Source organism: Henckelia pumila, chromosome 4 (genome assembly GCF_033568475.1).
Source record: "Henckelia pumila isolate YLH828 chromosome 4, ASM3356847v2, whole genome shotgun sequence".
Classification (NCBI taxonomy): domain Eukaryota; kingdom Viridiplantae; phylum Streptophyta; class Magnoliopsida; order Lamiales; family Gesneriaceae; genus Henckelia; species Henckelia pumila.
Window position 1 is genome coordinate 41,691,512 of NC_133123.1, and position 12,005 is coordinate 41,703,516.

At 36.9% G+C, this 12,005-nt stretch overlaps 1 protein-coding gene across 1 annotated transcript; it reads right to left on the reverse strand.

The window, feature by feature from the left end:
* Positions 1-3,171: 3,171 nt before the first annotated feature.
* LOC140860928 (uncharacterized) lies at positions 3,172-3,654 on the reverse strand. The gene has a single exon (XM_073263926.1). The coding sequence runs from the start codon at positions 3,652-3,654 to the stop codon at positions 3,172-3,174; it is 483 nt and encodes a 160-aa protein (XP_073120027.1).
* Between the last annotated feature and the right edge of the window lie 8,351 nt (positions 3,655-12,005).

The following is a 12,005-nucleotide window of genomic DNA, read 5'->3' on the forward strand; positions in this document are numbered from 1 at the left end:
AAATTGACATATGTTTTAATGATCCAATGGTACATATTTGACCACATCTTAAAGGAGAAGTACTTCATATGTAGCATATAATAATCCGTAAAGGACCCTATTGTTGTTGAAAAACGAAACGGCAACTTGCGTTAACCAAGCTCCACGTGGTAGTCAAATCATCATTTAATAATTTTAAAATATTTAAAAATTATATCATTATCATTTAAATTATTCAGACGTGCAAATGGAATACTTTTCTTTCGGCCCTTGAGTGGGGTTAAAAACACAAATGTTTTAGTTTCTTAAAAAAAAAAAAAACAAATGTATTATACTATAATAACTAGTATAGCCGCACACGCGTTGCGTATGTATGAAATAATACAATATACTTATTATATATGTTATATATAAATATTATCTTATTTTAAATAATTTTTAAAATTATGTTTTTTCATTTCTAAAATAATATAAAAATAAATTTAAAAATTATTTATCATTCTATCCTATCTATAATGGTTAGTTGAAAAAAATATGTAAATATATAAATAAAATCTATTTTACTTATGTATATAGTTTAAATAGTAATTTTGAAAAAAAAAATAAGACGGTGTCCTTTCACTAAGGTGCTCAACTGTCAGATTGACCCGTCTTGCCATACAAAATTGGTGGGTTGAGTTGACAATTTCTCAATCCGCCTAAAAGGTGGGCCGTCTCGACCCGCCTAATGGTGGGTTGCGAGTTGGCCTATTAAAACCAGGGGCGGATAGAGGGGGTGGCAGGCCTGGGCGGCCCATATTGGATATATACTTTATTTTTTAAAAAAAATCTTTTATATCTCCAACCCAAATTGATTAAGCCCAGCCCATATTTATGTATTACTTTTGATATATTCTACGAATTTTATTGATACATTGATTTTTTTCAAAAATCTTAACCACCAATTTCTATGAATTTTAATGATACATTGATTTTTCAAAAATCTTAGCCATTCCTTCATTTATTTCTGGCTCCGCCCCTGGTTAAAACCCGATAATTTACACGTGAGCCCGTCGGGTTGGCCCGCCCGCCACCTAAAATAAATGAGTTGAGTTGAGTTGAGTTGATGTTTTCTCAACCCATAGAAAGGTGGGCCGACTTGCTCCATCTCACTTAATGGTGGGTTGCGAGGGTTGTGAGGCGACCCGTCCTACTAGCTCGTTTCGACACCTCTACCAAGACCACCATTTTCCAATAAAAATATTTTCTAGGACAACATCATAAATAATAATGATAATAATATATAAAACACGTCACTCTCGTCATAGTTTCGATCTCTCCACCACAATCAATAGATATTCTAATTTTTTTAAGTAGTGTTGACAAATTTTAAAAATGAATAGTTATGAATGTTTTCTTATCAAAGATTATCTTGCTCGTGTTCATTCAGATCGACCCGAATCGAAAATTCGATTAACCGAAAATTCGATTAACCGAATCGAATTTCATCGAAAATTCGAACCGAAATCCGAACCAAATTTTACGGTTCGGTTCGGTTAAAAACCGAAATATTTTCGGTTATCAGTTTAACCGAATTTTTATTTATTTTATTTTTAATTAATTTATATTTATTTATCGAACGAAAAAAATCGAACCGAAAACCCAAAAAACTGAAAACTGAAAACCAAACCAAAAATGAATTTTTGATTTCGGTTCGGTTTGGACGAGGAATCACAAGAAATAAACCTTTATTTGGGGTTAATTTGACAGAATAAAACTTGTCTCAATATATAGGGGAAATAGCCATTTTGGTCCTATAAGTTGCATCTTTTTGGTTTTTGGTCATGTATCTATTGAAAGTAGGATAGCAGTCCTGTAACTTTACTTTTCATGCTATTTTGGTCCAATTTACACTAGAGTAAATTATTTTGACTTTGAATTGCTGACTAGGCGCTGAGTTGTTTGACATGGCATTATTTTAAATGTGTTGGCTGCCATGTAGACTAACTAATTAATTAATTTAATTAATTAACTTTCCAAATGGATTAGTAAAAAAATATGAATAATAATAATAATAATATCAAATGGATTAGTAAAAAAACATGAATAATAATAATAATAATAATAATAATAATAATAATAATAATATACATGCGGTCAAAAACATTTTCACATGGGCCACTTGGAACCATTTTATGAGATGCTGACCTAATTTGGCACAACTCAATATTAAATTGATAAAAAAATTTAAACTAATATAACCAAAATAGTGAAAATACCATCATTTCAGATTTAATCAAAGTATAATCACAAAACATCAACTTAAATTAATTCACTATTCATGTTCAAATTAACTAAATTGTCATCACAACAACTGAACTTTAAAAGATGTCTTGACACTGGTCTAAAAAGCAAAATCATAAAAATATTTCATCACAGTAATTCAAATCATTGCTCCTTGCCCAGTCCTTTCTTCTTTGACTTCTCTGTTCCATCTCTAACTCCAGATCTTGTTGAAGGAAGACTGGACAGATCCAAAAACCTCTTTCCACCTTCACTTATGATTGGTTTAAAGGTAGTACAAGATTGTGTGATACATCTCTCATTACTCGGAATGAAACAACCACCAATAAAAGGTCCAGGGGGCCTTAAATTCACCATTGAACTCCCGGTTTGGCATTCAATGTATTGCTCAAACATTGATGGCGTAGCTACTCTCAATGTTTGATCATGTTCAAACTGAGAAAAAAAATAATCAAACCAAAGCAAAACAGCACCAACATTTTAAACTAGTACCACTAACACATTAAACAGTTGTACATAGACACTTACACTTGCTCCACTACATGATGAATTGAATGCAGCCTTCTTACTTTGTTTTGTGGACTCTCCAATATTATCTCCTTCGTCTTCCCGATGTGACACTTTTCTCCTTACCTGCGACCCGAAAAAAAATATCATAGGATTATAACATGTATTACATTACATACTTGAAAGAAAATAATTTATATTACATGTAACTTTATGGGCTTTTGACTATCCAGCTCCTGTGTAAGTCGGCTCAATGGTCGATCCTTTGAAACATTCACTTCATCGAGTTGAACACGACCATTTGTGCATGATTTCTTGTTGTGGCCAGTAACACCACATTGATTGCACCTTAGTTCTCTTTTCTGTCTTTTCATCTTATTTTCTATTGAATTCACTTTCGCCTTACCCTTGTTTTTTTTTGTTCTTCTCTTGTTCACCTTCATCTCTTTCTCTCTTCCTTGCCTTTTTGGGCCTACCAACAGGTCTATCAGGGTTCGGTGGCAATGGAGGAATCATGTTAGTATGCTTCCATTCATTCCTTCCATTTACGGGCATAATAGCAAAGGCATACACCAACTTATACGTATCCAACCTGTAACAATTCTGGGTATAGTTGTAGTAGTCAAAACCTTGTGCATCGATGGCACTTAAGGCATGCCTACAAGGGATTCCGCTCAACTCCCATTTTCTACACCCATACGTCTGCTTTTCTAAATCAACAGAATATTGGGTGAGATCGAAACCAGAAATTTGATAATGATAGTCATCAGCTTTAATGGGAATATAATCTCCAATCTTCTCAAAGGTTTTATCGATAATTTTCTGGATTTTGGGACAAAAGGATCCTACCCAACGATTTTCGGCTCTATCTCTATTCGTCTGCATTCTTTTCATAAAATATTCCAATATCCTTTCCAACATACTCAATACTGGCTTGTCCCTTGTAGTAGCCCGGTTCCATTTTATAAGATTAGGTGATTTTAAACATGTTAGAAAATGACATATAATTTTAAAAGTGTCAAAACATGTTTAAGGAGTCCTTATTTGGTTAAAATAAGTGGAAAATCAGATCCAAAACGTCCGAAAATGATAGGATAGGTCCCGGGGGTCCAAAACCAGTTCGGAAGCACCCGAAAACAGTTCGGAAGAAGCGGTTCGATCGGAGCTTCCGAACTAGTTCGGAGCTTCCGATCAGTTTGGAGCTTCCGATCCCTGTCCAGTGCCAAGTGTCTTCAAGGATTGAACATGTAGCTGCAGGTGGAGATCGGAGCTTCCAATCCTACGATCGGAGCTTCCGATCGTGGCCTATAAATATGGGTTCCGAGGGTCACATTTCTCACACCATTTGCTCAGTTTCTCTCTCGGTTTCAGCCTAGTTTTAGGAGTTTTGGGGTGATTCTAGCCTTCCTAGGCTTGGTCCGGAGGTTGGCGAGGCGCTCCAGGGTTGTTGCGGAGTAGTGCCCAAGTTCTGGGGCAATCGTCATCAGCGGGCTAACGACGGACGCAGGTATAGCTTTGACTCCTTATAGTAAATAGGGAGTATGCTATAGCGCAGTTAAAGCTTTTATAATATTGTTATAATGCATGAGTATTTTGCATTGTAGTGTGGATTATAGGCTTGGACTTTAGAGCTGGTATAGCTTGCCTAGTAGAACTAAGGTACGTAAGTACAGACTGAGATAGTCAGCTGAATATACATGTTTATGTGTTGCATTATTATCCGTCATAATATGCATGATTTACTGTTCATGATTTGTATGCGGCATTTGCATACCATGTTGAGCCTGTTATCCTTTTGAGATAACCAGTTGTTTTAGGGTTGCTCAGCCCTAGGGTTGTTGTTATTATATGATCGGGTACCGTGTGACACCCACTGGACCGACGGGGCAGCGTGTATGGTTTTTACCCAGGACGGTGATAGTCCAAGATCGGGTTCAGTATGTGTGGAACCCACTGGATCTTTGGAGCAGCGTGCGCATACTCGAGGCACCTATGAACTGAGCATGATTTTCCAGATATGATCCCAGTTACCCAGATCATTCATAGTTCATGTTGCATGCATCATATAGACCTGTATATTCAATACTTTACGTACTGGGCGTTAGCGCTCACGTTCCTGCTTTTATCTCGGACACCCCATTCGATGGGGCAAGTTTTGCAGGTGGACCAGGAGCGAGATCAGTAGTTGATCGGTGACCAGGGCTTGGTAACAAGGGTCATCAGAGGATTTCTAGATTAAGATTTTATTCGGTATATATTCGATTTGGTTGTATCAAGATTTATTTATCTTGGAATTGTTCATCTTTAAGATTTTTCGCAGTTATTTCTCTGATTATGTTTAATTAAGTTAAATGCATGCTTAAGTTCTGATTAGTAGGTGATCACGGCGCGGATCACTACATTTATGGTATCAGAGCATGCATAGTAATCTTGGGAACTAGATTGTTGGAATTGAGTTTAACCTTTAATCATCGTGTAGATGGCGGGTCATGGTGACGAGAGTAGTCAAGGCAGCATAGGTGGACGCTGGGGTGATCAGGACGATCGAGAGAATCATCGGGGCCGTCATCACCATCGCCATGATGATCGAGGCGTTTCAGCATGCATAGGTTTATGCAGATGGGTCCGAAGCCTTTATTCGGAGGAGAGTCACCAGAGGATGCGGGAAACTGGCTACAACGTATGGAAGTTTGTTTCCGGGAGTTCCGATGCAATGAGGAGCAGCGGATGGAGATTCTTGATTTCCTGGTCGAAGGACGAGCTCGGAAGTGGTGGGATTCTAATTCTGCACCTTTTATTGCAGCCCGAGGAGTTGCTACCTGGGATAAGTTCCGCACGGCTTTTCATAAGCTGTATTTTCCTCCTGCTCTCCGACAGACGAAGACAAGTGAGTTGCTGGGTTTGCGGCAGGGATCAATGTCGATTGAGGAGTACCAGTTGAAGTTCTTTGAGTTGTTGCCTTATTGCCCTCAGATTTCCGATAGTTCAGAGGCGAAGTATAATCTGTTCCTCCAAGGCCTTAATCCGAAGATTCATGACCGAGTTGCTGTGGGAGATGACATGACTTACGAGGGTTTAGTGAGTCGATGTCACCAGGTAGAGGACAACATTCAACGCAACAGGTCATTCATCTCGTCAAGACCCACGAGTTCTTTGGGTCCCCGTACTCAGTCGTTTAAGAAATCCGGATCTTCTTCATCTACAGGATCTGGTGAGACTCGTCAGTCGGGCAAGAAAAAGTTGCAGTGTGATCATTGTGGGAGAGATCATCCCACTGAGAATTGTAGAGCCGCTGCTGGAGCTGGTTTCATCTGTGGAAGTGTTGATCACTTCAAGAGAGATTGTCCCAAGCGTAGCGGACAGAGTGGACAAGCATCTAGGATGGGATCTCAGGTGAGTAGACAGTCTGAGGCATCAGTGCAGCAGAGGACCTAGAGTAGGCATCATGGAGATGGTCAACAGTCTCGGATGCAGGGTCAGATTTATGCTTTGCAGGGATCTCAGACGCAGTCAGAAAAGAATGATGACACTCAGAATGATTTTGACGGATGATGTATTTGAGTATTCCATTTGATAATTCTGTTTTGTGATAACAGAATGTTAATAAGTTGTATTCTGACAATCATGTGGATTTATGATTTGGGAATTTTCTAAATTTAAAGTATTTTCTGATCAATATTCAACTGTGTTGAATTAGTTGATATTTGCATAACCAAGGATTAGAGTTGTGCTAGTTTTCAGATGATCAGTTCTAGGATTTTTCCTTTGATTCAAAAAGTCAGTGATTTGATATAGTGCCAGAGTTGACTTGTTTCCTCAGATACTCAGGCTAATTTTGGTAGTCATGATAAAGTGGGATAGTGAGTTTTTATACACTATAATCATTGGTTTGGTATGATTTTTATTAAACCTAGCTAATGTTTTCTGAAAATGATAAACCCATATTAAATAGGTTAACTAAACTCACACACCACCCTACTATTAACAATCCCATTCTCTATCCTACTCATTTATTCCAAAAATGCCCCTTTGCCCTAACAAAAAATCAATCTAAAATCATGTCGTCTCCTTCTCTTCAAACGTTGATCAAAGAAAACCCACATTAGTTTTTATTCTCTCTACGTTTAATTGCAGAAATGAGGTAAATCATGATCAAAACCTCGAAATGTTTGGCATATGGCGTCACAAAACGAATTTTGTTTGGATGTTTTATTTTTTTGGCAGTTGATAAAATTTCAGAAATTGGAGGAAGCTCGCTGTGTGGGTTTTTTTTTTATCTTGAAAATTATTTTTGACTACATTCGTTTTTAATATTGTAGTAGGAACGAAAATTTGTAAGAAGATCTGCCTGAATCTTTCGCAAATATGTGTTTGCCGTGTAATTTAGTTATATCTTTGTTAAATAATTCTTTGTTATCCTATATGAATCTGTTATTTTTTTGGGTAAATAGAACGGAAATTATTAGAACCGGATGAAGAACACTTCTTCGTTGGAATCTTCTTTTGAATACAGCCTTTTCTTCTCCGATCCGTGTCGTTAGTTCCAGGTGGATTTGAAGCCATAATCGTTCAAGCCACAAATAAAAGGATTTTGTGTTTTTTTTTAAGATAAAAAAAGGATTCTGTGTTATCGACGAAGAAAAGAAAAAAAAAATTTAAGCGAGGGTATATTGGTCCATAATTTATTAACAACAAATTTATCTCACTTTTAAAAATTACACCAAACTCAATATTATTTATCACACATTTTGTATATCCTTCTTTATCCAACAACTAATCATTTCAGTTATTAATAATCCAATTATCCCATCACATATACCAAACGTAGCCTCAGTGTTTGAGTAATTGTTTATTGATGATGGATTTTCATCATACTTTTAGGCTGTGTTTGGTTACCTTGATAGGACAATTGATGGATTGATAATTTGATGGATTATTAAGGGATAACGTAAATATTAATTAATATAATATGTTGTTTGGTATGAATGATAAAGTTAAATAAATAATATGTATCCTTGTTTGCTAACATGGATAACCCATGAGATATATATTAATAATAGGATATTTTCCAAAAATGCCCTCACCTACCGTGGGCAACCTTTCTACCACACAAGTAAAGATGAGGTTTATCCCGCAACCACCAATGATGGGAAACTTCCCATCTTCAGAGTCATTATCGTTCAGCAGAACACAAGAAACAAAATCCTCCCGAAGGTATTTCATATTGTAAAATCATTTGGTTCTACATTGGCTACGTTGATCTCATATTTTATTAAAGAATTTGATGTAAGCTTTAATATAATTTGCACACGGTGTTGGAAATTATCAGTTATACGAGATCCCAACCTCTGTAATCGTTGGTAATTTATGTATTTTTTGTGTCGTAATTCTGTGCAGTATATGTTTAAAATAAATTTCTTGCGTTCTCGGTATAAATTTGTGTTCATTAATTTGTTTAGCTTTCCATTTTTTTGAACGAATCCCCAATGTATAGGTTCGAGGTGATGTACTGATATCCATGGGTGTGAATGTCATAATCCACAATTTATGGTTATGGAATCATCATTTTTGCATCTTCATAAAATTTTTAGCTCCTATCACATGCCACCATATGAGCGTGTCCATATTCGAAATGATTGACATCTTCACTAATGTTTCTTGAACACATATAAGCCACATCTCTGGAGGCACATTATTCCCTGAACATTTGTTTTTGTAATTGAATTTGATACCATTCTTGTATATTGAAAGTGTAGTATTATTGTGATTTTGCAGATTCAAATACACATAAGTGGAGCAGTGATCGGAAATGGTGATGTCTTCACTTCCCAGATACAACCAATTTTCGTTGAGATTTAGTTCTTGTATGCAAATTAATTTTCTCTTTTGTTTTGTATCTGTCAGGGCAAAACATATGTAGTTTTCAAGGGACGAAACCCTGGAATTTATAATAGTTGGCCGGAAGCAGAAGACGAAGTTGTCGGATTCAAATACGCGTTGCACAGCTCTTATCCTACTAGAGAAGAAGCAGTGAAGGCTTATGCTAACCACATGGCGAAGCGTCAATCAAGGCAATCCCCTTGTACTCCCCACAACGAAGGATCTAGTTCAACGGCAACTTCAACGTCGGGTCAAACCAATGAATCAAACACCTTGAGGCAACTTATCGACGCACAGATACAGTTGGCACATGAGCAAAGGCAACATGCCTTAAGGGTTGCAGAAATATATGACGGAATTGAGAAAAAGTTGCGGTTATTTAGCTTCAAAGACGATGATAATTAATGTATGCTATTCAAATATGCTACTTTGGCCACCACATATGTTATATTTTGTGTAGTTTTTCCTAAACAAGGAGTGTAGTACCTCTGTTATCTCATGTTACCAGACATGTGTGGGCAAGACATTTGTGTAGCTAACTGTACGTTTGTGATCTATTATAAAGATCTTGTTTGTTGTATGATTTTGATTTCATTTCAGCCTATATTATCATATACCATGCTACAAACCAATTTACATGTTCCACTACCGTGTTCTACTTTTTAAAATTTTGCAATGTAAATCACTTAATTTTTTTACACTATCACTTACTTTTCTAAACTTACTTTATGATTATATTTTGTTAGAACATATTAATTAATCTTCACAATTTTATATTACTTATCATTCTCATTTGTCTGTCAACATGGCCCATGTTTCTGCTACGATATTGGACTCCTTATTTCATGAATTAAACTTCTGAAGAGTTGTGAGATCTTTCCAACCACAATATATTTTTTACTTCATGGTATATTTGATGCAAAACCACCAACATCTTGTCATAATAACTCAACTCATTGTAGCAAAAACTATTTTCATCACTCGTTCAAGCAACTTTGGTGGTTGATCTCATTAATGAGGAGACCCATCTGTAATATATATATCTACATTGCTCGAGCAATATATCCCTTCATAAACGCACCCTTATTATTCAAAGGAAATATGAGCAATTCTGTAGGATCCTCCTCCAAACCATCATCAACCAACGACACTGTCTCCATACCCACTGAAATATTTCTTATATCAAGTAGTGATTCTGAGGATGAATATGTAGAAGTTGTGCAGCTATCTTCCGAAGATGAGGCGGATGATCCACCATCAACTAATACGAATGATGGTATTCCCGTGCAAAATGTGGTTGACGTTGTCGCCCATGACAAGGCCATTGTTACCGACAAAGTAGATGGAGAAGGAGAGAAAACATTAGCTATCGATGCAGAAGCTCTTCGTAACGACCCGACGGTAGTCATCATTGATGATACCACTAGTGACTCGGATTACCCACGCAGCTCGCAGTCATCGAACTCACTATCTTAATATGGGTATATTAGTATGGTTTGGTGATTGTCCCTACTATTTTGTACCACATTGATTATGTTTTGCATCCCGCAAATGATGTCTAAAGTATTTCCGTTGTAAGTAAGTTGTGGTTAACTTTTTGGCATATGTATGTTGGTTGTAGGGAACATATGAAAGTCGGTAGACGACAAAAATGTACAATCACCACTAAACCATTTTCTAGTGTTAAACTTATGTTGATGCATAATGATATGGTTTTCTATTACAAACAAAATCTCTCTGTTTGTATCATTTCTCCAGCGATCTGGAGATGCCATCTTACCATCGAATACATAGTTCAGAAAGTACCTATAATCATTTGGTATATTTGCAGAAACTAACATTTGACTAACACATCAACAAAACAGGAACATGTTTATACACCATCCAACAAAATACATGAATGACAAAATTCCAACTTCAAGAATGCCATCAATACCAACACATGAAATTAATCCCAATTGAAGAAATCGTAGACGACATAATAATTGAAAATACATTAACAAAAACTTTCATTACATCCAAGAATAGGTCATAGTATGGTTGTTTGTATCACCAACAGATAAATTTACAATAGCCCAATATAATAGAATACCACGCACATCAAAACTACATTAGGGGAGAAAATAACTAAACCGTTGGGTGGCTATGCCTTCAAAAATATCTTGGATGGGGATTCTGTTCAAAATATGATACCAATCAGGAATCCTTACTGATCCTTCAGCAACCTGTTCACCAATCGTATTCTTCCCGGTTCAGACAATCGTTGGAATAGTGCCAAGTCATTGTGATTGTTGAATAACAATGATGCCACAACAATCTTCTCGTCATTTGTGAATTTATGTATACCCTCCAATGCCTCGAAGACCTTGTCTTGAGCAACTGAAATCTTATCTTTAGCACCGAGCGTCACCACCAACTCCCCTAACGTATCTTTCGTGATATGAGCCAAGTTGTTAATCGCATCGATAATGGAATCATCATCAGTAACTGGCTGCTTTCGTTTCCTCATTTTTGAAGTGGCGCATGCTGTTGGTTTGGAGGCTGGAGATTCAGTTTCACCTACTGAATCATCAAAAACAGTTGGAATGTACGAATTTGGAATTTCCATATTGACGACATCAGTTGGTTCCAATGCTAAAACCTCCTGGAGTGCACGATGGTAGCCCTTTGAATGATCACCCGCTGCTCGTTCGTACCCAAAAATCTCACACCAATCGTCGTAAAGCGTCCACTGCTTGTGCCTCAGTGACTTCAATGTCGGATCTGCCTGCGTGTATTATTGAATAAATTATAGGTAACCTATCAACAATGCAGATTATTTCTAAAGGGTCGAGAGTACCTTAACGATCGACTCCCAGGTTTCGTCAGTAGCATCGATCGTATGATTGGTGTCGTTCCATCCAACTCCACTCCGACTTAATATAGTCACCAACGAACTGTAGGCTTTCTTCCATACATGCATCTTCGAGTTTATATGGGGACTTCCACGTAACGTACAACCAGGAATTGACTTATGCAATGCTTGCTCTAGTAAAGATAAATAACCTGCTCTAAATCCATTCTCACTTCTCCAACCCTTTGTCACCAAGTCCTTTAGAGATTGGATCAAACATTCTTCTTCTTTTGTACTCCAACTACGTCTTGTCTTCTCAGCTTTCTTGAGTAGACTGATCCCACTTGCCGAGCTCGTGCCAATGTCCATCACCAACTGTATATAATACATTCAAGAAAACACACAAATGTGTCAACTTGGTCAATGCATGTTTAGACGAAGTGATTGAAAAATATTTAGCATCAGTAACTTAAACATTCATAGATAACGGAAGAAACAAAGTCACTTCAATAACTTCGGCAGC

Excerpts from the sequence above, each read along its gene's own strand:
- LOC140860928 (XM_073263926.1), bottom strand. The coding sequence starts at position 3,654 with ATGCAGACGAATAGAGATAGAGCCGAAAATCGTTGGGTAGGATCCTTT.